Here is a 27,538-nt window from a genome sequence, read left to right on the forward strand (position 1 = left end):
TGACTCAATGCCTATACAAATCTCGTACAACGAGATCAGTTTTCGACGAGTTTTGTCGACCAATCATAGTGCGGCTTACAAAAATAGCTGTCTGACTTTGCACATGCGCCAAACTCATCGTTCCAGGCTATTTCAAGATGGCTGCAAGTAATGTTAGAACCGATGTGAAATCAATCGAGGATTCCGAATTTGAGGTGAGTTTTAGTCACTTTTGCAAAAACTTAATTATTATTTGTGAGCAATCACGATTGATGTATTTAATTCATTTGAGATATTTTGGATTTTAACTTTGATGACCTTGTATTACCGCAGGTGAGGCGGCAGTCACCGATCATGTAATAACGAGTCGCATTCGACGCAATATAAACCATCAGTTACGTGCATGTTGTTTCGACTTTATACTGATACAGTCAGAACGATCTAACTATTGCATTATGAGTTAATATATTATGGCCAGGCAATGTTTTTGCGAGTCTCTGATAAACCTATGGCTTTCATGTCAGTAATTTTCGTATTTGTATTTATCCTTTCAACGACATCCCCTACTCCCGTCTTAACCGTTAAACGGTCCGAGCGCCTATGAGTAACAGTAATAGTTTTGTCTTCACGTGACGCCGTGACTGTGACCTATATGCATGAACCAGTAACGTGAATAACGTATTTGCCGAGTCAATTTCGTTATTGCGATATATTGAATGTGCACATTTCCCCCTTTCTTTAAGGTGTGCAAGAAGGAGGCATTAACACACCTGTTATCAAAAAACAATGTCCAAGCCATCGTGCCAACTGGATTTGGTTAAATCACTAATCTACCATGTATAATTGAGGAACCTGGTTCTGTTATAGTTTCTCCTGTGGTTTCATTAATGAAAGTTCAGGTAAGATTTCCACTCAACATTCAAATCATAGTTTGCATTATGTGTGTTATAAATTGTAGAAGTTCATGTTGAATGGTCGATGGAATGCGGTTTAAAAGTGGCTTAGCCACTCATTTCATATTTTCTTATAAAATACGAATATTTTTAATGTAGCATATATGTGAACATATTCCTCCACTACTGCATATGTACATAGCTGTGTTGGTTCATTATGTTAATTGGGCAATTCATTATAAAAGTGCTCATTTTACCAAAATGTCAGTGTATATGCTTTACTGGAGAATTTTTTTCTTAAAAATCAGGAAATGATTAGATTTGGAGTCCTAACTTGTACATGTTTACATTCAAATGATAATTTGTGGGTTTTTTTTGTAGGGGTGAAAAACCAGATGACAGCCAAAAAAAGCATGCCAAGACACAACAAAGTGCATTCAAGGAATTTTTCTAGAATGTTGGGGAACTACGCTGTTTTGCCTGATGTTACAGTCCTTGCACTGACCACAACTGCCTCAAAATCTCTACAGTCTCAGTTGAAAGACATTATTCCAGACTCCTAGGGACAGTGTATCCATATTTTATTGGATGGTTGACAAACGAAGAAGAAAAAGATACTTTCCCACAGACAATTATTTATTTTTCATTAGCTCTAAAATATCTTTATTTCAAAGAGGAGTGTTCCCAGTCAGTTTTTTTTATATGCTAATGTACCGTTACTATAGGGAAACTGACATTGTACAAGAATCGCATCCAAAAGAAATAGCTGAAGTGTCCAACTAAAGTTTGAGATTAATATTCTGCCACACAGCCTTTGGTATGGACAATTTTATCAGAAATGTACTCCATTTAGATCCCTCTTTCGATATTGAAAATTATAATACAGGGGTCAGATTGAGTTGGTAGAGATGATGAACCATCTCAGCAGTCTTATTTTATCATGTAAATTATATAATAAATGTCACAGTATATTAGGAGGGTTAACTTATTTGAAGATTTTGCATCAAATGGAAGACATCAGTGACATGCACAATAAACCACATCACCTAAATAAGTGACATCTTGGTTATTTCATGAAAAATAGCATATATTTACATCCTTAAGCCATTAATTTATTTTCCAGCTGTTTTTTAAGCATAACATGTTCATCTGCTTAAAAAAAACAATTGACAGAACAAGGTTTATTTAAGTATCAATAAATATTTATCTCAACGAAAATATGTTTGTCAATCACTAATTTACTGAAAATACTCTTATAAAAATAACAAAAGTATTTGGCATCTATTCATCACAGTTTTAGAATTCAACGGGGATATGTGGTTACCTACTATGAGTTAATTGTGATGGTACTGTTTATCAAAATAGCACAACTATTCCAAAATGCCTGTTGAGAATCTTAGTTAAATAACAAATTGATGGATACTAAAGATACCTGGTGGATTTTTCTTTGTGTGACCAAAGATATAAACTAAAACATTTTGCATCAAAAACACTGACTAAAAAATAGATGGAATCAATTCTGATCAGACATAGACAATAATTACAAAAAAAAATGGTATGGGAAAACAAATTATAGTACAGCATCATGTCTAAGAAAATACTAATTAACATGTTCAATTAATCCATGTGCTGCATTAATCTCATAACGTAAGTTGTATGAAATTTGCATTACAACAGTTAGCGAAAAAAGTACATTGAGCTTGCAGCTTCTCAGCTGAGATAGCTGTGCTGTTAGCAATGCACATCAATAAATACAATATAGGTGATTAACATAAATATTATGTAAATTATATAAATATATACTATCGACACGCGAATACTAGTTGTTGGTTTCTAAAACTGAATCCACAAACCACAATGAACACATTCATCTGCCCTGGGGGGTAATTGTTTCTGGGGTGTCACGTTCTTCCTGAAAAAAAAAACATGGAACATGGTGAATTGATAGCGAGCGTTGCCCCCCCCCCCCGATCGTAAACATGCGTGTTGACGGTGAACAATCCGTCAATCAGGAGCAGTAGAAAAAACATCCATTTTTCGTGAATTGTTAGTTTAGAAACGATCGACTAAAATGAATTTTCAAGTAAAGATCGTGATTGGGATAAAACGACTTGTAGAGTTGATACCGGATCACCGACGCCGATACAGAGGCAAAAAACAACATTACATGTAATTCATCTGCCACCAAACAGAAATAAAATACAATCAAGGCCAAAAGAGTTAATGAATGCTACTTACTTGTTATTTTAGACAACGATCCATCATCGAAAAAACTGCGTTGTTAATAAGTTGTATGAGGTCCAGCTCACGCAAAAGTAGCAGCAGTACGCCGCCATTTTTTGAGTCATGCTCAGGCGCGTTTGTAACCCGTGATCTGATTGGTTGGTCACTGTGCGAGATTTGTACGAGATTTGTATAGGCATTGAGTCAGATGTAGTTAGAGGCGAGTGGGACACAATTTTCTAAGAACTGATTAACGGCAAGAAAAACCAAAAAAATCGACATATTCAAACTAAAATACAAATAAATATAATATAAAGGGTTATATATATAAAAAAAAATATTAAAAAAAAATAAAAAATTGGAGCCTCATACCTACAGAATGCCCGTCATTCATAATTGTCACAGCACATGTCACAATTTAAGATATGCCATAATTTCTTTGCCACAGAAACGTATGTAAAAAACGTTATAATATTTACAAAATAGCCACTAGCCACTAAAATAGAAATAACATTTTTTTTTCGAGAATTTGTTTGGTGACCCTCAGCTTTTTTTAAGTCAATATTCTCACATTGTTAAGAAGTACACTTTATTGCACTATGAAGTCCCGAGTATTTGCATTGACGAATAGTGTCCCACCTTAAACAGATATTCCACGATATTCTGTGTTTACAACTAGACCACAAAGTTAACGTGAATAACACACAAAAGGAATTTCAACGGATATCAGTAAAATAATATTTTGCGCATTGGACGTACGTAACGACTGGAAGATTAAGCTACAATCTTTGGGTATTTAGATCCAAAATAAAGGCATGAGAAAAATGTATTCCTGTCAAAACGACTCCAAAAAATAGTTACCGTCTGCATTGGCTGACTTGTAAGCCCGGAACTTTGGTCGATCGTCAACACGCATTTCGGTTGCGTGGATTTTTTAAAATTATTGGGATGATTTGAATTGAATTGAATTGAATTGAATTTCATTCACTTAATTTACAGGCAACATTCATATAAGAATATAATACAGACAACACTGATTTACATCAACTCAATTATGCATACTGTAAAAATCTTTTCATTTCTTTTTTGAATGAATTTTTTGAGCTCATGGAACGAATTTCTTCTGGAAGTTTATTCCAGATCTTAGCCCCAGTATATTTGATTGAATGTTGCCCCGAATTAGTATGGTATTTTGGAATATTACCTAATGCTTTTGATTTTGTGTGATAAAATATTGAGTAAACCCTGGCGGTAACTTGCCATTGAGAATAACATGAACAAACAAAGACATTTGCAAATCATGTTGTTTATAGATATCTAGTAAATGGAGCTGATTAAAAAATGAAGAAGTGTATGAGAGGCGATCTGATCGTGTTATTATGCGTACAATTCTTTTCTCTGTGAGATGTATGGGTTTCAGGTAAGTTGAGTAGGTGTCCCCCCAAACTTTTAGTGCCCAGGGAATATGCGGTAGGATGAAACAGTTATATAATAGTAAAAGAATTGATGGTGGAATAATGTCCCTTGTTCAACTTGAAAAGAATACCTGCTTTACTACTTATTGTTTTGTTTACTTTTTGTATATGGTTCTTTCAGTCAAGGTTATTGTCCAATTCCACACCAATGTACCTAATTGTTTCAACTTCATCTATTGTTATCCCGTTTATATTAATTGTACCCGTTGAATGTATTGATGCCTGTTTACCTCTAAATATAATGTATTCATTTTTTAAATTTATTGTTGATTTATTTGTATCGCACCAGTCTATAACATTGTTTAAATGAGAATTTACATAGATAATTCTCGCAACGCCGAAATACAGGTGGGAATTTGAGCTCCTACTCGATGCATCTATAATCGCTAGTTCTAGAGCTGATTTCATTTAACCACGGTTGTTTATAGAGCGGTTCAGATGTGGCATCATTGTTGAACATGGTTGTGGTGCTTTAAAGCGCGGAAGTCGTGTTGATTTCCCACAATCCAATGCGCTTTTCTAATGGAAATCACGAGTATGAGGTTTTAGCTAGGCGCGACTTGCACAAATTACCGTCAGTGACTCGTTCGATACCTTCCAGCCACCTAAAAAATACCTAATTAAAGCTTCGTAACGTCTCAGTTTGTACACATTGATCTGCGCAACAGTCAAAGTCGCCATCTTTGTTTATATGAGAACCATATATCTCACGCATGCGTGTCACTACGACTACTGCTCTTTAATGTTAATTTAGTGTCCAAAGATTACCCTTAATAACAGGAATAACTACCGAGAATATACCACTTGATTTTGCGTAGTTTTCTTTAAATAACACTTTATCCTGCGTCTGTATATGTAGTGCAACTGGTAAAAATGTTTCATTCAAAGTTTCATCAATTAAGTTGATGTTTGAACTGTTTCCATGACAACAGAACGCACAGAGACAGTAATCATAAAACTGTCAGTTGCTGTACCATATTGTTATGCTACCTTCAACGTGTTTGCGCATAACGTTTACCTGGCATTGGTAAATAGATGTAAGTATTTTTCTAATTTGCGAACGCTGTCTACAAAAACACGATAAAATATACTCGCTTCTTTATGTTTCAATCCTATTAACAAACATCATTTGATGAAGTAAGATTATCGGGTTCCAAACATCTAATAATAAATGGAATGTTGTGTAATATGACCAGAAAAATAGTTAAAGTCCTCATAGAATGTTTTAGACATATACAATTCAGTTGAAGTAAAAGAAAAAATTAAAAAAACAAATGCATATTTGTTCCATTGAGGTTTCGTTGAGAAAAAGAAAACCACAAGACTTTTTTTAATAATGTTTTATTATATTCTGTTTTCGTGTTCAATCTTATTCATTACCATATTATTTGAAAACGTGACGATGGGGGCAAATGAAACAATGTTTAAATGTAAAAGCAAGTTTTTATTATACCATTGTTTCCCTATTTTCAACATCGCTGTTTTTACCGAGAATTGCGAGACAGTGGCTTTATAAATATCTAAGTTTATCACCAAGAGTCCTTGTGGGAATGCACGTCAGACTGACAAATCAAGGGAGAAGGTTCAGCAGGGTTAGCACCCACCTCTGGGAAAAGACATAATACCTACTATTAGTTACAGTTTGTGTTGCTCATTATCACAAATAGACGGCACAAATTGAATAGTAACAACTTTAATTGTATGAATCTTCGACCTGCTAAATGTCTGCCTTTAAGTGGTATGACTCATCCTTACATTGTCGACGATTTCCGTCAATAAATGTTTCCAAACGTATTAGTAATTTAATGCCATCTTGTCTGAGCATATACGTGGATTGTACGCACTGCGTGATATCACATAGCTCTAAGTCGACTTATTTTTGATTGTGTAACCAAGATGTCAATACCACATCATGCATTCCGTGAACGTTTCGAGTGTTTACTATATTGAATATTGTCAGACACGATATTTGGATAGACAATGCATTGATTATGTATGTTTTGATAATTTGAGATAATTTATTATGAGCAGGCATTACTGAAACATTTGAATGTGTTTAGCACGTATGAGACTGTGTAATTTTCCTCAAACTCTTCAAACCAACCCAGGTCAATCCTATGCAAATCCAACCCAGCCTCACTCCAAGTAACCAAGCCAGTCTGAGTCGAACACAACGCAAACGCGATCTAATAAAATCAACCTACCCTAATTCCAGTCAACCCAACCCAACCGGAACCATCTTTGTCTAACCAAATGCAGAAAGTTCGGAAATGTAGATTAACGTGATTGCGATTGACGCGTATACATAATCACACAATGTAGTTTCCTCTTTGTAAATGAAATATTAAAACTCACTGTCACTATAACAAATATGAATATTTTTATATATTGTCCAAGATGCATCGAACAGACTTACTGTTTTTGCGATGATTGTGTGACCGGTCTAGATGTTTATATCCTAGTATGTACACAGATGTACATACGTGTACGTATGCTTTGTGATAGGCAGTGGGTGCAGTATACGTTGCATTTCTAAGGGTCGGGAAAATCGTGTGCAATTCCTGAGAGAAAAGAGGAACATTATGCGATGTTGGTGGAGGCGTGAATTAATTATGGAGAGCGGGACAAATTTCTGGAATGAATACAGGGGAGCACTGTCCAAACAGTAGGGAAAATGAACAAAAATAAAATATTCCGCAGGCGTTGAAAAACCTCGCCAAAAAAGACGTGGAAGGGACCAGATCTTCCAAACCATGTGGGACTTGGGCTAACAATTCAAACACATCTAGCGGAGCATTAAGAAATGGTCTAGCCGTGGGAAAGTTATGAATATTTTACCTGAAACTGGATTCCAATTACCTCGTATTCAATTTAATCCTCACACAAACACACAGTTTATGAATAATAACCATTAGCTAGGTCATATAAAAGACACTGTCTAGAAAATATGGTTTGAACTCGTGACACTTGTCAAGCACGCGCTAGCTGTGTAAATGTTATACTGCTTGGGTAATTGTATTACGCATGCATATTTAAACACGAAGATTTACTCTTCATTCGTGAATCCATAGTAATGAATGCGAGTGTATATATAAGAGCTGTCTGTTCTTCTTTCCACAAATAACGTATATCACTGTTCATATTTGGGTATTGACTGACGTCACTACTAACATTATTTTATTCCATTGTTCCTGATCGGTCATAACATGAGAAAGTAAATATGTTGACAACCCGGTACAGGTTTAGTGTAAGTGCCACTTGTTTGAATTGTGAATCTATAAATATCATAAACACATAAAATAATGAATCAAGCCTCACGATTCAGGATAAATAGTGCTTCGCCCGTTTTCAGCATCGATGTCACATAAATCAGGGTGCTCATACACACATTAATTTCTAAGGGTATGTTTGTTTGTTTTTTAAATGCAGAAAACTACTTACGTGATCTATGGTTATAATATTGTAATACATTTTTATTTCAGGTGGTTCAAACTCATTATTTGCAAAAATGCCATTCATTGGGACTTTAACAGACTTACTATTAGTTTAACTTTTCTGCTCCGTGAGATTGGCTGATGTACACTGTTGACAACTTTTCTGAATAAGCAATGACGCGCATTCTGCTCGATTCCTCTATTGGGGAATGCCACACGAGTAACAGGTCGCACAATGTCAATAACATTTCCGGCTGAAAACGTCAATTATTTGATTATTCATGATCAATAACTATTTTCTACTGCTTCCCTTATAATTTTTCCCCTGGAGCACGAAACTAATATTATATTAAATGTATCCACATAAGGTAGAATTGCAGGTTCGTGGGCACTTGGGAGTGAATATTTTTTTTTGCCTTTTATTATTCAAACAGTCTTGGCTATAGACTGTTGTAGAATTTTGAATAGAGAAACATACTCAAAAGACGATTTTAAAATATAGATAACAGGTGCGAACATTCTCTCTTTTGAAGCTTAGCAAGATTTAGCAAGGCTGTACATAAATAATAAAAAAGAAACATGATGAAAAAAGAAATGACGGGATCTCCATATTATGCACTTTATTTAACGTTTAACAAAACGGTAATACATTTAAATTTGAAACTGTTACAGCCATTTTAATTATGAGCATTAGCAAACTTCTTACTGAGTGAATTGTTATGCAAATTAGCAATTATCTCAGCTTCTTTTTAGTGCACATCCCAGAACTTAAAAAAAAAATAGCTCCTAGAGGCTTTGACCTTTTGCTTTGAAATTTTCACAAATGATTGACAATGTGTTTATCTTCAAAACGTCGTTGGGGCATTGTTTTTAGTTGAATAGTGTTACAGCAATCGTTCAGACAACTAGCCTGGGTGTTAATTTATGCATAAACTTGAAGTAATGAAATTTGAGCTGCTGCCTTACAAAATTGACAACTGGTAGACAGTTTTCAAGACGGCGCTTTCTTCATAGTAAAAATATGTACCCGAAAACCAATTTTGATAGGAAACAGAAGCATGGCTTAGAATCTAATTTTTTAAATGACTTTTGACCAAAAAAGCACATTTTTGTGCATATTTCAAACTACAGTGTCCATAAACAAATACTTACAAAATTTTAAAATTCATACAATAAGCTTTCCGAAAATATAAAGTTTTGTGGACAAGGGAGGTCATTTTGGTTTCCTAATTAACTAATTAAAATACCTGTCAGGTAAACTGCATCTCTACCTTAAAGTGGACCTGGTGTGTGGGGGAGAATTTAATATAGCAGTGGACACGCAGGAACATAGAGTATTTTCAACTCTCATATTCTTGTAGGCCAAGTTGATTGTAAGAGAGCCAGTTACGTGGAACGAAATAAAATCACAATACACACATCAATTTATGCAAATCAAATCGTCATTTCGTCTGCATTTGTGTCGAACTACGCTACAAACTAGATGGAAAAAAATAGCTCCTCATACAGCATTGCCAGGTTGCATCATCATCAAATTGCACGCACACAGCACATGAACAATAAAGAAGTTATCACAGAAAAACAAGTGAATACCATTGTAGCAAACGTGTCACACCACCGTAACCACACACAATTATCTACAAAAATCCACAAATACGATTGAACGATTGTGTAGCTTATGACGTAGAATACAAAGTAGACATGTCGTTCAATATTGATGGATTTTATAATGTGTTTATATTCTTTCTTCCCATTCACGTAATTTCCGAATCTATAGAATATAAAAGCGTTATTTCGGGATGGCGTGTTGATTATCGCTTGTATAATGGTAAGGACATGCATTATTGTAATATGTATTACAAAAAAGTTATGTTACGTTTGTTAACTATATTATATTTATGCGGGTAAAAGTATTGTTCTGTGCGCCATCGATCCAATTGTAATCTCGTTTGTATTCGCACGAGATTGAAACCTTATTGATCACGGATTCGGCTCAGTTACAAAAAACACAAAACAATAGAAAAAAATCAATCAATAATAATCAGCTATAATCTTAGGTTAATATTAGAACTACTATTCAACTTTATTACCTATATATTCAAAACACACGAAGATCTACGCAATATATTGTAACTAGCGTTTACGTGCTTAGTAATTTTAAAGAACTCGATAAACCCCAATGTCTTCCAGGTTTCTATATTATTATTTAACATCACCGTATTACTGTATAATATCTCTTCAATATAACATAAACTGTAATGATATCCAATTTAATTTTAAAACTATAATATTACATTTTCAATATCCGGTTTTTATACTGCAATGGTGTAATGTTCTTATCAAATATGTTGGTACTGTCATCTCCGTGTTGTCACATCTAAAATGGCAACTTGATACATTTGTAGCATAATGTAAAATTGGAAAAAAAAATAATTGTATTTGTTTATATATGCGTTGATTATATTGTTAATGCAAATCAATACAATATATTTGACAGTGTTTATGTATTTTATGAGAATTCTGAACGATTGTTTTCGGGGCACATTGAAGAATACGATGTAAAAATATGACAAGTCTGGAAACTCTGACATTAAAATTGTCAGCTTTAATGTAAAATGCCACACCACACGATAATACAATTGTTATTTGTTCTGCAATCAACCAAAATACTTCGTTTATAAGTGATATCATTAATGAAGATGGAAATGATTTCTGTAGTTTTAGCAACACCAATTTACTGTTGCTGGTAAGAATATGATTATTATTACACTTTCAAGACATATTTACGTAAAAGTTATTACTATTCACAAAATTAAACCCACATATTTATTCTCATTTTTGAATAATATTGATCGTCTTTATTTGATTCAAAATGTCACTGCATATTGTGACAGAGAATTCAAATGTCAAAAATTGAAGTACAACCATGCGATATTATTAATTGAAATCTCAAAAAATCAGATCACGTTTTATATTCTTGTTATAAACACATCTCACTAGAGATGGCCACAATAAAAGAAATGTTATGATAAATAGTTTTTTTTTGATAGCAAGTCAATCTCTGTAACAAATGAAAAAAAAAAGAATTCACTGGATTCACAAATCAAAAATTCACATAATGTTCGTAACCAAAACAACATATATACATACCCTCATTACGCATCCATGTACACATGTCACTGTGCGTGCAGCTGGTTATTAGTTAATGATGATGGTTTTATTGCGTATTCAATGCAAATCGAATGCACACTCTTAACAATGGGATCAGGCTATTACTAGTGATATGATAATATTTACACTTAAAGTTTGTATTTAGCTTTATCCAGATGTTACAGGTGGAATGCAACGCAAATCTTTGTTAAGTAGAATACATGCTCCTCTCAAGTACCAAACGAACGCATACGAGCGTGTCTGTGTCTGTGGCGTGTCTATTATTTTTAAAGTTTCCTGTTGATAGAAAGATTAAACCCTTTTGTGTATTAATCACTTTTGGGCCTACTTCTAAACACAGAAAACTGTGATATATTGTCAATTTACATCATACCAGCAGTTCAATTGCATGATTACGCCGTCCTGACCAGTAAGAAAATTTATTCATGAAAATGAAATGCTGCTGTGGAAATGATTAATGGCGTTTTATTTTTAACGCTTTTTGTCAGTTTTTTCATTATATGTTGCTGTTTTAATAGTTGACATTTCAAAACACATACGTACGATTCTGCTTTAATGAATCATACCACCCTCAGTTCTTTGTATTTTACGATCGTGTGTTTTATCCAATACCTATATAATGTGTGTTATAAAAGAAAGCTTACAAAAAATCCTTACAGAAAATAAATGTGAAAATAAATGTGAAAATAAATGTGAAAATAAATGTGATCAATGTGTTGCAGTGTAATTTATTTCAGAGCATTTATGAACCAAATTTCAATGATCTGTGATGATTATGTATATTATGCAAATATAGCAATTAGTATTTCAATCCAAAACTAATCTGATCTTCAGCATTGTCCACAGGCACAGGTGGAATAATATGAATTATTATGCAAATTAAGTAATTAATATTCACTGATCAGGTCTATTCATTGTTCTATACCATCTATGTAACAAGTTTTATTTAAATATGATCATTAGTAATTGAGATTTACAATTTATTCAGAAAATTAGTTAATTGATATACTCGGATTTCACCCAAAAACCGATCAGGTGTGTGCATTGTCCCGGAACAACTATGTACCAACATTTATCACTGAAAAAGCCGAAAAATTGACTTTTATGCAAATTGGGTAGATACTGATTGACTGACTGACCTAAAACTAATCAGGTTGTTTTAAAGTACCTATGTTCCAAGTTTCATAGAAATCTCTCCAGCGGTTTTGAAATATCCGTGGAACAGACATACATACTGACATACATACATACATACAGACAAGGTAACTCCTAGTGTGTGCTTCACAGAATTCAAAACACCGATATTATTAAATTTACAAAATGTCACTGCTAAAATGTGATTGCAGGCAGACAACCGGATCATGGCAATAGTTTCCCACCTGCAATAACTAAGCGTTAATGTCTGACTATGATATAGCGATGACATAGTCATAGTGAACAGAAAATAACGTATTGAGGGATGAAATTACACGTGATTTAACCGTGATTGGGACATCTAGACGAGTCAAAACATCAGTAAACCATCGAGGTATCAAATGGGTGTATAATATCTCGTCATCGGATATGGTTTCACATTTACGGTTATATCGATAGTAGTTGTTGAAGGATCCCTGATAGTGTATACTTGCAATCTGTTTAACCAAGGAATGAAACTTTCATGCAACACTGGAGGTCCGGACGCAATTCCTTTTTGAATATACCTGATGACTGAAAAAAACTTCGACAGGAACTTATTAAACATTTCAAGTATAGCGTGATTACAATGTTTGTACTGTTTGTATTTTAATGAATGGCGGCTATTCTGGTAACGCTGTTTTAATAATGGGCAGCGCAGAATAACGAATAAACAGCTCAGACAACATTAAGTTTTCATTATAAGATGGGACCTTTTATCGTATATGCTAATGACATTTAATTCTCCGGTTAAATATTGCATGGTATATTTAAAATAAACAATAACAAACACTAATGACTCGTTTTGCATAATCCAATAGATATTAAGTCATAATTATAATTATAATAGATGACTGCCATGGGAGTGATAAAAACTGTCTAATTTCGTTACACGGTAATATGAGAGTAAATAGCATAACAGATTGACGCGGGTTATGCTGAACAAATTATGACTGGAAATGATAAAATATCCTTTTTCTTTGTGTGGTTGACCTTGATTTACTAACACGCGGATGTGATGTCGAAACTAAGTTGTAATAGATAGGTAATCAGATTATTTCGTTGACGTTTTTTGTTGAATACAAATCAACAAACAAACAAACAAACAAATTACGGAATGTAGTCGGCTACCGTCCCGTGCAATGGAAAAATCCGTTCCTTTATGTGAACAATGAATTAAGCGTTTCCGCGTGCGTGTTGACGTCACTTTGGGTATTGCTCCATGCATCATTGTGAAAGTGAGGTAATATTGAGAATAATTCACAAAACACACGTATCAACCAACCATTCTACATAATATGGACATAGCGTATTCTGTAATTGTTAGTATTTTCTGTTGGGTTTTAGCAGTGAAATTAGGCATACGAAGCAATGTTCTACTTAGAATGATAAAACTTTTACTCATTCTGAAAATTTCACGCCAACTCCACGTCAACTGACAATTAGGATGAGATATCTCTAAGCACTTTACAATAAGTAGATAATAAAGTACGATCAGCATACGCAATACTGTGATAATTACTACTTCCCTCTCGTTATATTCTGAAACTTCCGGCAATATTTGAAATATTTGACATATAAATTAAATGGATATTATCAGGAGATAGACAGGTATCAATCAGAGAGGAAATTCACTCGTTCTGTTCCTTGACACTGCCCGGAAACAATTCAACGGTGTGTCCAATGTTGTATCATCGCAGCTATCAAAGTAATATTCACATATCCGGTTGTTGAGACTGTGTCATACATCAAGATGGGGAGCAGTACCCTGTAATCGATGTTATACTTGTGTCACCGAACAACAATTGCGGACAAGACTCGTCACTACACTGTTAATGTACCACTTACTGACTTCCGAGGTTTGAGTGCGAGTATGGTCTATTGTGCGCAATCGCCTTAGGTCGATGCCGTAAATATGTTGTTTAGAAGTTGCTTATTGAAGCAATGGTCGTCAGTATTTGTTTATTTTTCAATGTTTGAATAACATTTCAGAAGCATGAGAGTGAACATGTATAGGACTTATACATGATGTGTACAGGTCACATGTCAAGGTACATTCTGGATGAAGATAACATATATATATATCTTTATTTCGTACTGTGGCCATTGGCCTTATGTACAGATACAAATAAATACATAATAAATTAGATTGGAATGGTCGCAGAAACAAGTAAAGAAAAACAAATATAAAATCATAATACATAACATTTGCATAATTAAGTGTTCTCTTCAAGCATAAGCTGACGTACTTGAAAACTATAAAATATAAATTTACCAAGGTTTAATTGTATATATGGGGTTTGATTCTGAAATAATGAAATAAACTTTATCTCTGTAGGTGGGGAGTAGTAATACTGTGCAATAAACATCAACCTTAGGGAGCTATATTTGGGACAAACTAATGTAAAGTGGTATTCGTCCTCAATTACATTACAGCCAAAAGGACATAACCTCTGGTTACGTGGAGTACCACTGGCCCTACCCTTTTCAATTTGTAGTACATGGGACGAGATCCTTAATCTACATAAAGCATTTCTGTATATTGCATAAGACTGACCAATATTTGTAAGATATTTCTCACATGTTAATTCATGTTTCACCTTACAATAAGTTACTAGTTTGAGACTTCTATTAATTTCAGAGCTCCAATCTTGTCTGGAAATATCAAAGCACCTCTGTTTAAATAGTTCCAGGAATGCAATAGAGTTACTTACATATTGGTCAATCCAAATATGTCCAAAACCATATTTATAGAGAAGATTTTTAACTGTCAAAGCCCAGCAGATAGTACCTGCTCCTGCCATATTAAGTTGAAATTTATACGATTCTTTTAAAATATGTGGAGAAACATCACGTATTAGTTTTAACCAAAAACGAATAATTTCAACATTTACATACACTCTAAGATAATGCCGACCCAACTCTCCCCTAACAGCGGAATTAGTGGCAACCAAACTAACACTTAGTAAAAATTTGCAAAATTGATTGTGTACTCTCTCCACATCATTAATATCAGAATGTGTGCCCCAAATAACACTACCGTAGAGGAAAATTGGGAGGATTTTACGATCAAATATACGAAAAGCAACATCAGGCGGCACACCACCCAGATTCTGTATCTTTTTTTCCAAACAAAAAAGTGCTTTACTGGCCTGTTGAGAAACATATTTTTGTGCCTGGTACCACTTTCCAGAACTGGAAAGTATAACCCCCAAATAATTATATTTTGAAACAGTTTCAATGCTTTTACCCTTCCAAAACCATTTTTCACTGTTTTTTAAACGACCCCCTTTCCGAAAAACAATAATTTTAGTTTTCTTAAGGTTCACTGTAAGTCTCCACTTTGAACAATAGTCTGCCAAATTATTCAATAATCGTTGTAAACGAATAGGTGTACTACTAAACAGAGCCAGGTCATCTGCATACAATAGGTAACACAATTTCAAAGCACACAGGTAAACTACAGTTTCATGACCTCGTTGAAAAGCCCCATGAAGATCATTAATGTAGAAACAAAATAAAAGAGGTGAAATCACAGAGCCCTGTTGCAAACCCATACTAATATTAAAGTAGTTAGTTACCCCCCAGGGAGTTTTCACTGCTGCCTTTACATGCTGGTACATTGAATATAAGGAATTAAATAATTTGCCTTTGAGACCGGTCTTCGATAATTTGTAAAACAATGAGCAATGATGTACCCTATCGAAGGCCTTCTCATAGTCCACAAATGCACAATAGAAACGACCTTTTAACTGAAAGACATATTTTTCCACAAGAGTACGTAAAATGAAAACATTATCTAATGTGCTTCTATGTTTCTGGAAACCACTTTGTTCTTCTACAATTTCATTATAATGTTTTAACCAGGTATTTAACCTATTACTTAATATACTTGTATACATTTTACTTATGACGTTTAATAACATAATACTCCTATAATTACCGGGGTCATCCTTATTTCCCTTCTTGTATACAGGCGATATTAATCCCCTACCCCATTCATCAGGAAAGATTCCCTGGTCAAATACCTTGTTGTATAAAACAAATAACATTTCATGGATTTCTATGGGAGCATTTTTCCAAAATTCTGTGGGTATACCATCTGGTCCTGGGGCTTTATTTGTCTTTAATTTTCTTAAATTTTCCCTAATTTCATCCAAAGAAATAGGCCTATCAAATTCAGAAACATTTAATTCGTTATTTAACACCGCATTATCTTCTAAATCATCCATGTAGTTTTTGATTGATGCGAAAAACTCTTTTTGATTTTCGTCCTCCATCAAGGTTAGAGGGTTAAATAAATCATTAAAATAGTTAAACCATTCAACCTCTGATATACTGTCTGGCACATTGGGCCTATTAGATGTCAAACTCTTCCAAAATTGTTTTGAATTAGGTTGTATCGCCATTTTTAAAAATTCATCACGTTTTTTTCTTTAATAATTATTTTTCTTATCACGAACTAGTTGCCTGTATGAGTATTTAGACTGCAAATAATAGTCTAAGGTAGCCTGACTTCTACAATTTCTGAAACGATTCAATGCTTGATTTACTTCTCTTTTAGTAGTACAACATTCCTTGTCAAACCAGGAGTTAAAATATGACTTGCCAACATAATTAGGTTTGTGCATCATATGTGTGTTACAAGCATATATAATATCAACTAAATTATTTGCAGCTTTACTTACATTTCCCTGCCTAATATTATCATGAAAATCATGGCGCATCCCCTCAACGTGTTGTAAATTAATATTATTATAATACTTTGGTTTTCCCTTGGTGTCCCACCTTAGTTTAGGAGTAGAATAATTGACACTATGTTGAAAGATAATTACATTTCAATATAAATTTATTAATCGTTTTATCCGAGGTGCGAGAACACGTTAAATGACTCCCAAAACAATCTGTATAGTGGTCACAAAACAAATCGTTTAAAGCGGGGAGAGTCGTCACCTGCGCATGCGTCATATCACGTTTTTAGCGTGTGTTGCTATCGTCGATTGGGACTCAATTCTCGCGCGTGTGCAGATGACGACCCCCGCTTTAATATTATGTTTGTCAGTAGTTCATTTCATTAACGATAGAAATAAACAACTGCTTTGAAATAAATGGCACACAATTCACAGCATCATTTTAACAACCTGACCCGACACATGCATTTCATTCAAATTTGGCGGATTTGCTCATACACGTGGACGATTTGATGAGAATTAATTCTGTCCAAAGTCTGGTGCGATGCGACTAATATTGTCAAACACAAGTCAAAGAACGGTTTTGTTTTCTTCAAGATCAATACATATGACATAAGACATATGCTAATTACAATCACCCTTGACCTATAACCATTGTACACGCTAATCTTCTAGTCATCGGATACATAAGGAATATAAAACCGCACCAAAGGCGATGTGCCAATCTTATTGGCTTATACCACCCGATAAGCCTGGATCAAAAGGATGGGGCAATATTGATATCAGTAATGTAAAGTAATATCTGCATTAATTTAATCTGGCGGAAATCGCATTAAAGTGTAACACTGTAACCTCAATATTTTATTCAATATGAATCGCAAATCATATAAATGATGAGTAAACAGAAATAAAATATATTTACACACCACAATCTAAATTATATCAAGTTGTTTACAATATTTATTTCGTCAAAATTGGGACGAGAACTGTTTATGTTATTTTTCTGCATTTAAAAAAATAAAATTTGTCCGATTGAATTCAATTACTATTTTGCCACAGGTCTTTGTTACCATTTTTGAAAACAATATATGTGGCTTTATTTTTTTTGACAGGTAACACAAATTGGCGTACTAACAAATCTAATTATTTTGGCAACTGTAGTCCATAAAGGCACGGTTTTTTCCCAAGATCACCCAATTATAAAAAAAGTACATTCCACAGTAAATATGCTGCTTTGAATTCCTTTGGTGGTTGCTTTGAGGTATTATTATTCCCTAGCGGATTATGACTCGTCACCGACAGTCCTTGGACGAACAATCAGTTGGTAACCCCTAGTATGTTTCTGGTTAGTAATGCACCATGTGATACACGTGGCATAGATGGACTAGCAGAGAATAAAACCGAGTAAACGATGCGATTGTTTTAGTTGATATGTCTAGGTGATAGGACAGTAAACTCGAATGAACAAATGTCAAATTACGAATAGTTGGAGTCAACATCAGTTAAATAATGAAAGCTCTCATAAACAAGAAGGCTACCATTCCATCCGCATATATTAATATGCATACAATTGTTTTCTGATACAGAAGAATGGATCTTGTAATTATTTTTAAATGTCACAAAGCACTAGCAATTGCGATGCGTGGTTACGCATCGGATGTCAACGCAATTACTTTAATTGTACGATTTGTATGGTAAAATCTAGTTCTTTATCAAGCACCGTTGAACTGATACCATCGCAACACGTTTCGTAATTACAATCACACTTCTGGTGTCGTAGCGACGCTACAACACAATAAGTACGTAAAGAATTTAGTTGGTGTTAGATCAAAGGAACGTGAAGTTCGATGTTGCAATTTTATAAAGAAACAGTAACATATTTCGTAACACGTTATCTTAATTCGCACGTGTAAGATATTGAATATGGCAATCGTTTGTTAATGAACCCAGGAAAAATCGTTTTCGGAACTCTAATTCGAATTAGATCATAATAAAACATATTCCCATTTATGGTAATCCACCAGGATGTTCATTTCCCACTGAAATTAACCCATCTCTGCTTCACACATAACGTACATTGCGCTAATACATGCACGGTAAAAGAAGGTATTACACAAATATTTTGCACAGTATTTGCATGACTAAACACGTCGCCGTAGTGAATACCCCCTGATAAATATTTATTTGCACATTTTATATTAGCTATCATCCGTGTATACGAACAAGCAATATTACAGACTATCATGTAAAATGTAGGCGTCAATTCACGTATCCACCTTCAGGGGTTTAGTATAATCAGATCAACACACCGTTATGATTTATAGAATCACACGAAGATCACCAGTCACCATATTTAATTCATAACAAACATAAGACGTGAGTAGAAGTGATTAAGTCATACCGCCGGCATTAAGGGCAGAACAATTATTTTAATGAGGGTAGGAATGTAAGAAAAAAGTCGGACTAAATTCAAGAATGATATCTACTTAAAGTAGCGAGATGGAAAATGAAAAAAAAAATTACATATATAATAAACATTATATTTTGTACTTTCTAAGTTGTTCAAAATTTACTGTGCACGATGCTTTCGGTGCGTAATTTTGGTTTATTGTTATCAACCAAGCTATGGGTAAACACATTCCTCGACATACATATTAGGTTGAGTGACGGACTGAAAGTTTAATTTGCATACTGATTTGTTGACATGTCCTGTGTAATCAGACTGTTACGCGATGGCATTCTAAGCGCAACCAAACATTCCCACTATAGTACTTTAAACTGTTCTCAGTGTCTTTTTTTAAATGACTGAAACGTTTTTTTCTGCCATGTCAGTGTTTGTTCATTCACCACAGGCTATAGACAGTGTTGTGTGAGACCTCACTGGCAATATTTACATAACAAATAATCTTGTTCGCACGGTCCAAATGTTGCCAAAATATGGCGTATGTTGACACTCATATTATTCCGCATCAAGACAAAGAAAGGTGAACACAGAAATTTCGAATTGATTTTTTTCTATGTTTCGTGTATGTTTTAAAGCGCCTATGTTGAATGATAATTTTCAAAAAAATTGTGTGCATAAACATAAATGTGCGCATGAACATAATTCACGTTACACCACTCCTCCAGTATTTAGGGACTGTGTTATACAACAGCATAGCCAACGCTACGTTCAATTTGTTTATCAGGAGGCAAACATTTAGCGCTAACATGGTTATCAAATATCTGATAACGGTACAGTAAATGTTGTAACATGGCCGGCCCAGGGGTTCATAGAACCAATTGTACTGTTGGAGCTGTTTAACATATCAAAGGGAATAAATTGCTTAAATAAATTAGTTGTGCAATATGTCATTTTGCTGAAGTTACCATCACTTTCGGTGAACGGAGATAGTCTAGCAATCGTATAAGCATAGTATAACATGTATAATTGTGATCGAAATAGTATACATTTGTTAATTAATTATATGTTTATCCAAAGCCCAATATAAAGAAACGTTTTATGGCGTTTTTACGGAAACTAATTAGTACTAACGTAACTTTCTTTCACTCTAACGATACACAAATTACAACATCCATTCATCGCGAATTGGACTAAAAATAACGTCTTATAGGCATTACAGCAAGGCGTTGATTTTGAATTCAGGCTTGAGACCACATATACATTCATGAAATGTAGTCCATATAATTCGAAGGACAGTAACCCCAGATCTATTAGACGCGTAAATATTCCGAGACCCAGTGTCAAGGATCGTTATCTTATCTTATCTTATCTTAGCAACAGCGAAAAAATCGAACTCATAGAAAAAACGAACAACCGCCAACTTAATCCCGCGTAAAACCCTTTTTTAGGTGGTTCACGCGAATGTCCGTAACTTAGTCCCTGAGCAAATATTAACACGGAAAATCCACGATCGTATTCTTCTGTATCTTAGCTTTCTGAAAACATATACATTGCCATATGCAGCTACTTGCTTATTAGCAGACGGGTAAAGTCATAATCACAATTAAACTATGACTAGTTTACCGTGTCGCTACCTTGATGTGTTCGTTATTATTAATTAGTGATTAGAATACCAAGAATGCATAATGTGTTAAAGGCGACTGAGAACGACAAATTCGATTTTATTTTACATTTCAATTTCGCATAATCAATAACAAAAACGTGATCCACACCCGAAACAATGTCAACATCAGCAAATACGATCACCACTCTTTAATACAATTATGATTCAAGGGCTCACAAGATAAAATGTTCGAAATAGGTGCAAAAAAAGTCCTTTTCAAGTACAGATGTTGTTTTTGAGAAATAGGAATACTATCGATTATAAATGACGTTTTGTTTACAACTTGGTAATTCGCATGTCTCCTGTGGTCGTCATCCTAGAGTTAATATCGGCGCCTCTGGAACAGTGAAAAAAACGTGACATCTTTTCCTGAAAATCTCTACCAACGCAGGTGTATATCAAAGGGTTGAGACAGCTATTGAAATAACTCAGACATAAGGAAATGTTGAAAACCACATAGTACTCCAGGGTAACTTTCTGGTTTCCAATCGCCCTGAGTAGTATGAGTACCCAGTATGGCAACCAACACACGGCGAATGCGAGCAATGCAAGGAGTATGATCATCGTTATTTTCATAGAAAACTGTGGAAAGTGTCGTCCCAGATCAGCTTTGTTCTTCATGCATACAACGTGGCGTAAAATACCCACGTGACAAAGAGATATTAATAAAATAGGCAGGGCAAATCCGACGACAAATGCGAATATAAAAAACACATGGTTAATGTAGTCGTTTGGCCAATTTGTCTCGCACTCCGTCTTAGGTTGATTAAACTCATCAGTGATATGTGAGACGGTGGAGTACAACCACAACGGTAAGGTTAATGGAATAGAAATAATCCACAATATGATACAGGTTATGCGAGCGTGCTTAACTGTCCGTAGTGACATTGATCTTAACGGGTAAACAAGCGCTAAATATCGATCACAACTCATCACTGTTAAGGTGAATATTCCAGTAAACATGTTGATGTAATCAATACACTGTACTATTTTACACATGCCGTTTCCGAATATCCATTGCCCTTGCATGTTGTACTGCAGAAGAAACGGAATCCCTAGCATGAAAAGAAAATCACTGGACGCCAAGTTTAAGATGAATACATTCGGAACAGTTCGCATGTCGCTGAAACGGAGTAGGATTACGATGACTAAACCGTTGCCAAGAAGACCGCACACGCAGACTAGTATAAACAACGTGGTGATCACCACCCGAAAAGATTCCATGTCAAAGTCGGTTGTAGATAATGACGAGATATTGAATTGTTCTATATCAGCTGAGGCGTTCAATGAATAGTTCACGGGGTGCACCTGGGCCATGATTGATCAGGTGAAATATGCCAATGCGCAACACGAGGAATACTTCCTTGTCAAGCCATGACACGGCCTATAGGTAGTTTCTCACGACACACCACCAGTTAAAGAGATACACCTACCTAAGTATCCACTGACACTAAACTCAACAATTCTGCGAATGTGTTTCAGGAACGGAAATCAAGCACATTTCATGATAGTCTTGTAATATATTAGGAACACACAAACATATTAACAGATGGTAGAGACGGGTCCTTAATGTCTGACAGCGACGTTTACAGCTTACGAAAACGTGCATATCATCCGCATATCACACTCCTGCACGTTAGCACGTAATTCTTCTTGAAGACGTTTTCCCAAATTCGGAGAGTTTAGCAGAATTCAGGACGGCAAAGTTGACCGCATCTCATTGCAATTGGACTGCTATACGCCGACGCTGTTCACTTAACCAGTAATGAATTAATTATGATTCGTGTCCCATTATTTCGTCGAATAGCTTTGTGAATAGTTGATAACAATGTGGAGGATCATCATCGTCATTTCCCAGCTTTGTTTCCTTTTCTTCACCATCATTCACCCGCCACATCTATCTATTACATAATACATTGATGTTAATTATGTATGTATCAGGAATCACATTGGTTGTTAGTAGCAACGACGGATCGCCAGTGTCATCAGCAGAGAGTTACTTGACAGTAAAATGACTATTCATGTAATTCGTTCACGTCAGTTTTCATCGAAAAGCGTGTGAACATCTTTATTATGACTGTGTGGAGGTAAAATGCATCATCATTATGCATTCATAAAAAAATAGATTACTATAAAACAACATTATCTTCGATAGAAGAAAAAAATACATGAGTTTACTTACGGTCGTGTCGTATTCCAGTGCTCAGTGGAAACACATGGTCGCAATTAACCTCACCAGTAATATGTTGTCAGTCAGTTATAAATAAGTATGAATACATTCTGTAGAACCACCTCCAATACACTCACAAATCGAGTTTGCGGACGAGATAATGTCGTGTGTGATATAGTGCGCCCTCTATACTGTGCGTTTATACTTCCTGGTTAACCAGAGGATTTGGAGAGTGTGTTTTCTCAGAGCAATACGTACACAATTTTAATGAGTTTACGAATCAACTAGTCACAGAATTGTCAACCAGGTAGCAATTATATTAATTAGATAATGGTCTAATTATGTCCCAATGTGCGATTTGTCCATAGAACAGCTCACTTGATTGGCTCCAACTTTGGAACTGTAACTAATTACATGCATCTTCCCTTCCAAGGATTGCGTCTCTCTTGTCAGTCCTTTGTATTATATAGCTTTGACATAAAATATTTGAAACTATCAAAACAAATATGTTTTAGAGGATCAATTTTTTATCACTCATTATATTACTCCACTTATACATCTTCAGTGTTCACATAAAAATCACGTGATACCCGTAATATAGATTGTTAGTCAGATTAAAATAAATTTGACTCAAGAGCTTTCTGATACAGCGCAGTAAATTATAAATATTCTGGTTTGATGTTCAGGAAAACGATACCAAAATGTACCTAGCATCCCTAGGTTACTGGTATTTTTTAAAAGAGCTGAGGTGACAGAGAATTCAGTTACACCGCGGTAATCTGCTAATCATTACGACAATGACACGGAGTACGTGCACCGAGAACAGGTACAGCAAACTGGATCGACGAGTATGAAATGTAATATAAAGAAAATATACATTTATATTCAAGCACAATGTTGTTTTCCCGTACTTTCTCTTTAAATAAAAGGTTTACTAAATATCTATCTATTTATGTTTATTATTTGACGAATATCAATTTTTGCTATTTTGTATTCCTGACCATTCCGCTTACTGAAAACACCGTTCGGTAACAATTTTAGTGATATTAATGACCCGTGAAATTGTACATGACTTCGCAGCGCTGTCAGGGTGGAAGATCGTGTCCCGGTTTTACTTATCCCCCTTTGTTTTCTACCAAATAACTACATATATGGTAAAATAGCGTGAGATATTATCGCACAGTTAACACATTAATGTGAGGATGTTGCTTTGAACTACGTGTCAAACTAACTTAAATCGTGTCAAACTAACTTAAATCGTGTCAAACTAACTTGAGTTTTCAAGACGAAGTTGAAATTATAATGTTCGATCTAATAAAACTTATTAGAAATTATTCATGTGAAACCAGACATAGTAAAAAGATTTGCGGCAAAAAACTTTAGGGATATAATTTCTTAAAGAAAGTGCTGTTTAAAAATGTTGTCATTTAGAACATGTTGTTATAGTGAATACACCTTACTACATCACACTTTGTGCATTATATATATTTTCAAAATATTTTTTTTTGAAAATACGTTTAATAAAATAAAACGAAATTTTCGCAATACAATGATTTACCAACGAATTCGAAACTAGGGCAAAATCAGCGTTGCACATAGAGGGCGGTACTGAAGAACATACGAACCCGCGACATGAATTTGATAAATACTCATGAAAATATACAATTATTCAACGTATTTGAATCAATGCAGTATGTTTGTTTTGGTACTACATGTACAGAGCACATTTGTTCATGACATTTAAATGTGACTCCCACTTCCTTAAACACTAAACAAACTATTTTTTATAACGAGTACCTTTTCTGTTTGCAAAAAAATATGACGAGGTGTGTGGCTGCTATCTTGTTTGAAAATTATAATTTGTTTGCATAGTCACTACCATGGCAACTGAGTACTTACATAATGACACGCATTTTCTGGCTGTCGGTGGAAGAACGTGATTTGCCTTTACATTATCTCCGATTTCAGTTGAACACATTTTACAGATGCCACATTCGATATTTTTCTCTTGAAATGTATTACGTATTCATCTCAACGAGATCATGTCTATTACAATGATAACAAATTGCGTATACGTATACCGGACATGCTATTATTTATTTCAATTAAAAAAATAGATTTGTTCTTCGAAAGTAGTCATAATAAAACTGGTTGAATATTTATCATAACACGGAAATGATGGTTAAGTGTCACGATTTCCGATGTATTGTAATTAAATTTGTAAATGATTTTTTTTGTCGGTGTTATAAATCAAAATAATGTGTATAAATCGTAACCGTGAGCAATATAATAATTGAAATTTTATATACATAATATCAAAGAGGGAAAAAACGACAGACTGTGAAGTTTGAGGGAGTATAAGACCATGTCCGAGTATAAATTATAATAGAGTTGTACTATGAAATGTATCAAAGCAAACTACTGTGAATAGAATTTATTCGTGCTTTCATTTTTCGATATAATACATGATGTACATTTATACACTGATCGATACAATTTTTTGTACATGCATATCACCGGTGAATTTGTTTTGTGTCACAAGGGTTATTATACCCAAGGCACAATTACGCGGTAGTTATAAAAAACAGCGTCGTCCATATGTACTATCTCTTGGTTTAAACCGAATCGTAAAACGAATATATCAGTATATATCGGGAATGTCTTTGTATATCTAATGTTAGAATGATGGGGGGGGGTGTTTCTCGCATCGACACTACAACAGGTGGGGTAAATTAATGTTGTATACGCTTGATGTTTAAGCTACAATGCGGGTTCGCGTACGTAATAACGAACAATCTAAAATATATTGACGTATGAGTGAGTTCATCTTCATCGGCCTGTCTGTGACCTAATAGTTGTTTCTGCGCTCGAAATAATTATCTGTTTAATAACACGTATACATGTAGGCGAAGATTCATCTTAAGGCTAAAGTTAATTAATTACATATATCGTATACTTATTTCATTATTTCTATGATGTCAATTTTACGGTGCTAATTACATGACTGCAGTTTGTAATTATAAATGTTAAGTACGTCAACGAATCGAATATACGTCAGCTAATGAAGCCGTCAATTATTATAGATAATATGCAAAACAAATGATTGAATCACTAATAAATAGATTAAAAACATCTATAATATAGCATCTCTCAATATCTTTAGAATTACAAATATGCTGTTACGAGTAAAGTGTCACTCAACAACTAAAATTGTTATTATTTATTGCATTAAGAAGTATTTAAAATATTTAACATAAAGATCCTAAAAATCGACGTTTCAAAATCGTTTATTTATACAGTTCCTCGATATTGACGTTGACGTCAGTACTTACACGTGAATGCTGCCAGAATTTCGTATCAATCCAGGCAGTAGCAAAACTCAATAGTAAAACCCCCTACATACAAAACACGGGACAAAGCATGGAGGTGTACGTTTCGAAATGACCAGCCCTTTAGTACACAATGTGTAATAATGTCCCAACTGTTGTTTATTTCTTGCAATACCTTGTAAACAAATGCACCTATTAATACTATATGGCGGCGTATAATGTTAAATTGTAATGAATAAATAAATAAATACGATAAATCATGAGCTACTAAACCTAGATATTGTAGATAACGGCGTTTTTCGCTACATCATCTCTGCCATCTATGTAAGGTACGCTTATTCGGCAATTGCCTCACTACCTTACCCTGGGAGCATTTGTTAGAGCAATGTTTATTGAAGTACGTCCTTTCCGACAACTTGACATACCGACGTTTAGTAATCTTTTAGATACCAGATGCTGCGTCAACTGCAGTTGTCTGTTTACAGTCATCTTTTTAACCAATATCAAATTTGCTGAAACGAGTAAGTCACGGAGACAAACGACTACAAACATGATACATAGATGTATCACATGACCATATGCATATCATTTACAGCAGTCACTTTTATTCACTAAATACACATGCTAAAAGTCAGTCTGAAAAATCTGCGATGACATCGTTTTGTCACTTGTGGTATGAAAAACTAAGTAAAAGTAATTATTCGCATCAACAAAGACAATAACTCATAATAATGACGACTGAAAGAAGGGACCTCGAAACAGTCGGAGCCTTAGACGTCACGCCAAATTAGCATAAATTTGCATATGACCCATATATAGCGCATTTTTCTGTCGTTTTGACACTCGGAGATATTCTTTTATAAAACCTGATATAATTTATTCGTAGAGCTCGTTGATACTCGTGGGAGTCATGGGCTTTATCATATATATTCA

The 27,538-nt window shown here is 34.6% G+C and overlaps 1 protein-coding gene and 1 long non-coding RNA gene across 2 annotated transcripts in view; both read right to left on the reverse strand.

Annotated features, from left to right (window-relative positions):
- LOC146733901 (uncharacterized) overlaps positions 1 to 27,538 on the reverse strand; it is a 90,246-nt gene that overhangs the window by 53,648 nt on the left and 9,060 nt on the right. The window lies entirely within an intron of this gene.
- On the reverse strand, positions 21,134 to 22,523 carry LOC100378178 (somatostatin receptor type 2-like). The gene has a single exon (XM_002737509.3). The coding sequence runs from the start codon at positions 22,421 to 22,423 to the stop codon at positions 21,383 to 21,385; it is 1,041 nt and encodes a 346-aa protein (XP_002737555.1). The 5' UTR covers positions 22,424 to 22,523; the 3' UTR covers positions 21,134 to 21,382.

The sequence above is a fragment of the Saccoglossus kowalevskii genome, chromosome 15 (genome assembly GCF_978046115.1).
Source record: "Saccoglossus kowalevskii chromosome 15, keSacKowa6.1, whole genome shotgun sequence".
Classification (NCBI taxonomy): domain Eukaryota; kingdom Metazoa; phylum Hemichordata; class Enteropneusta; family Harrimaniidae; genus Saccoglossus; species Saccoglossus kowalevskii.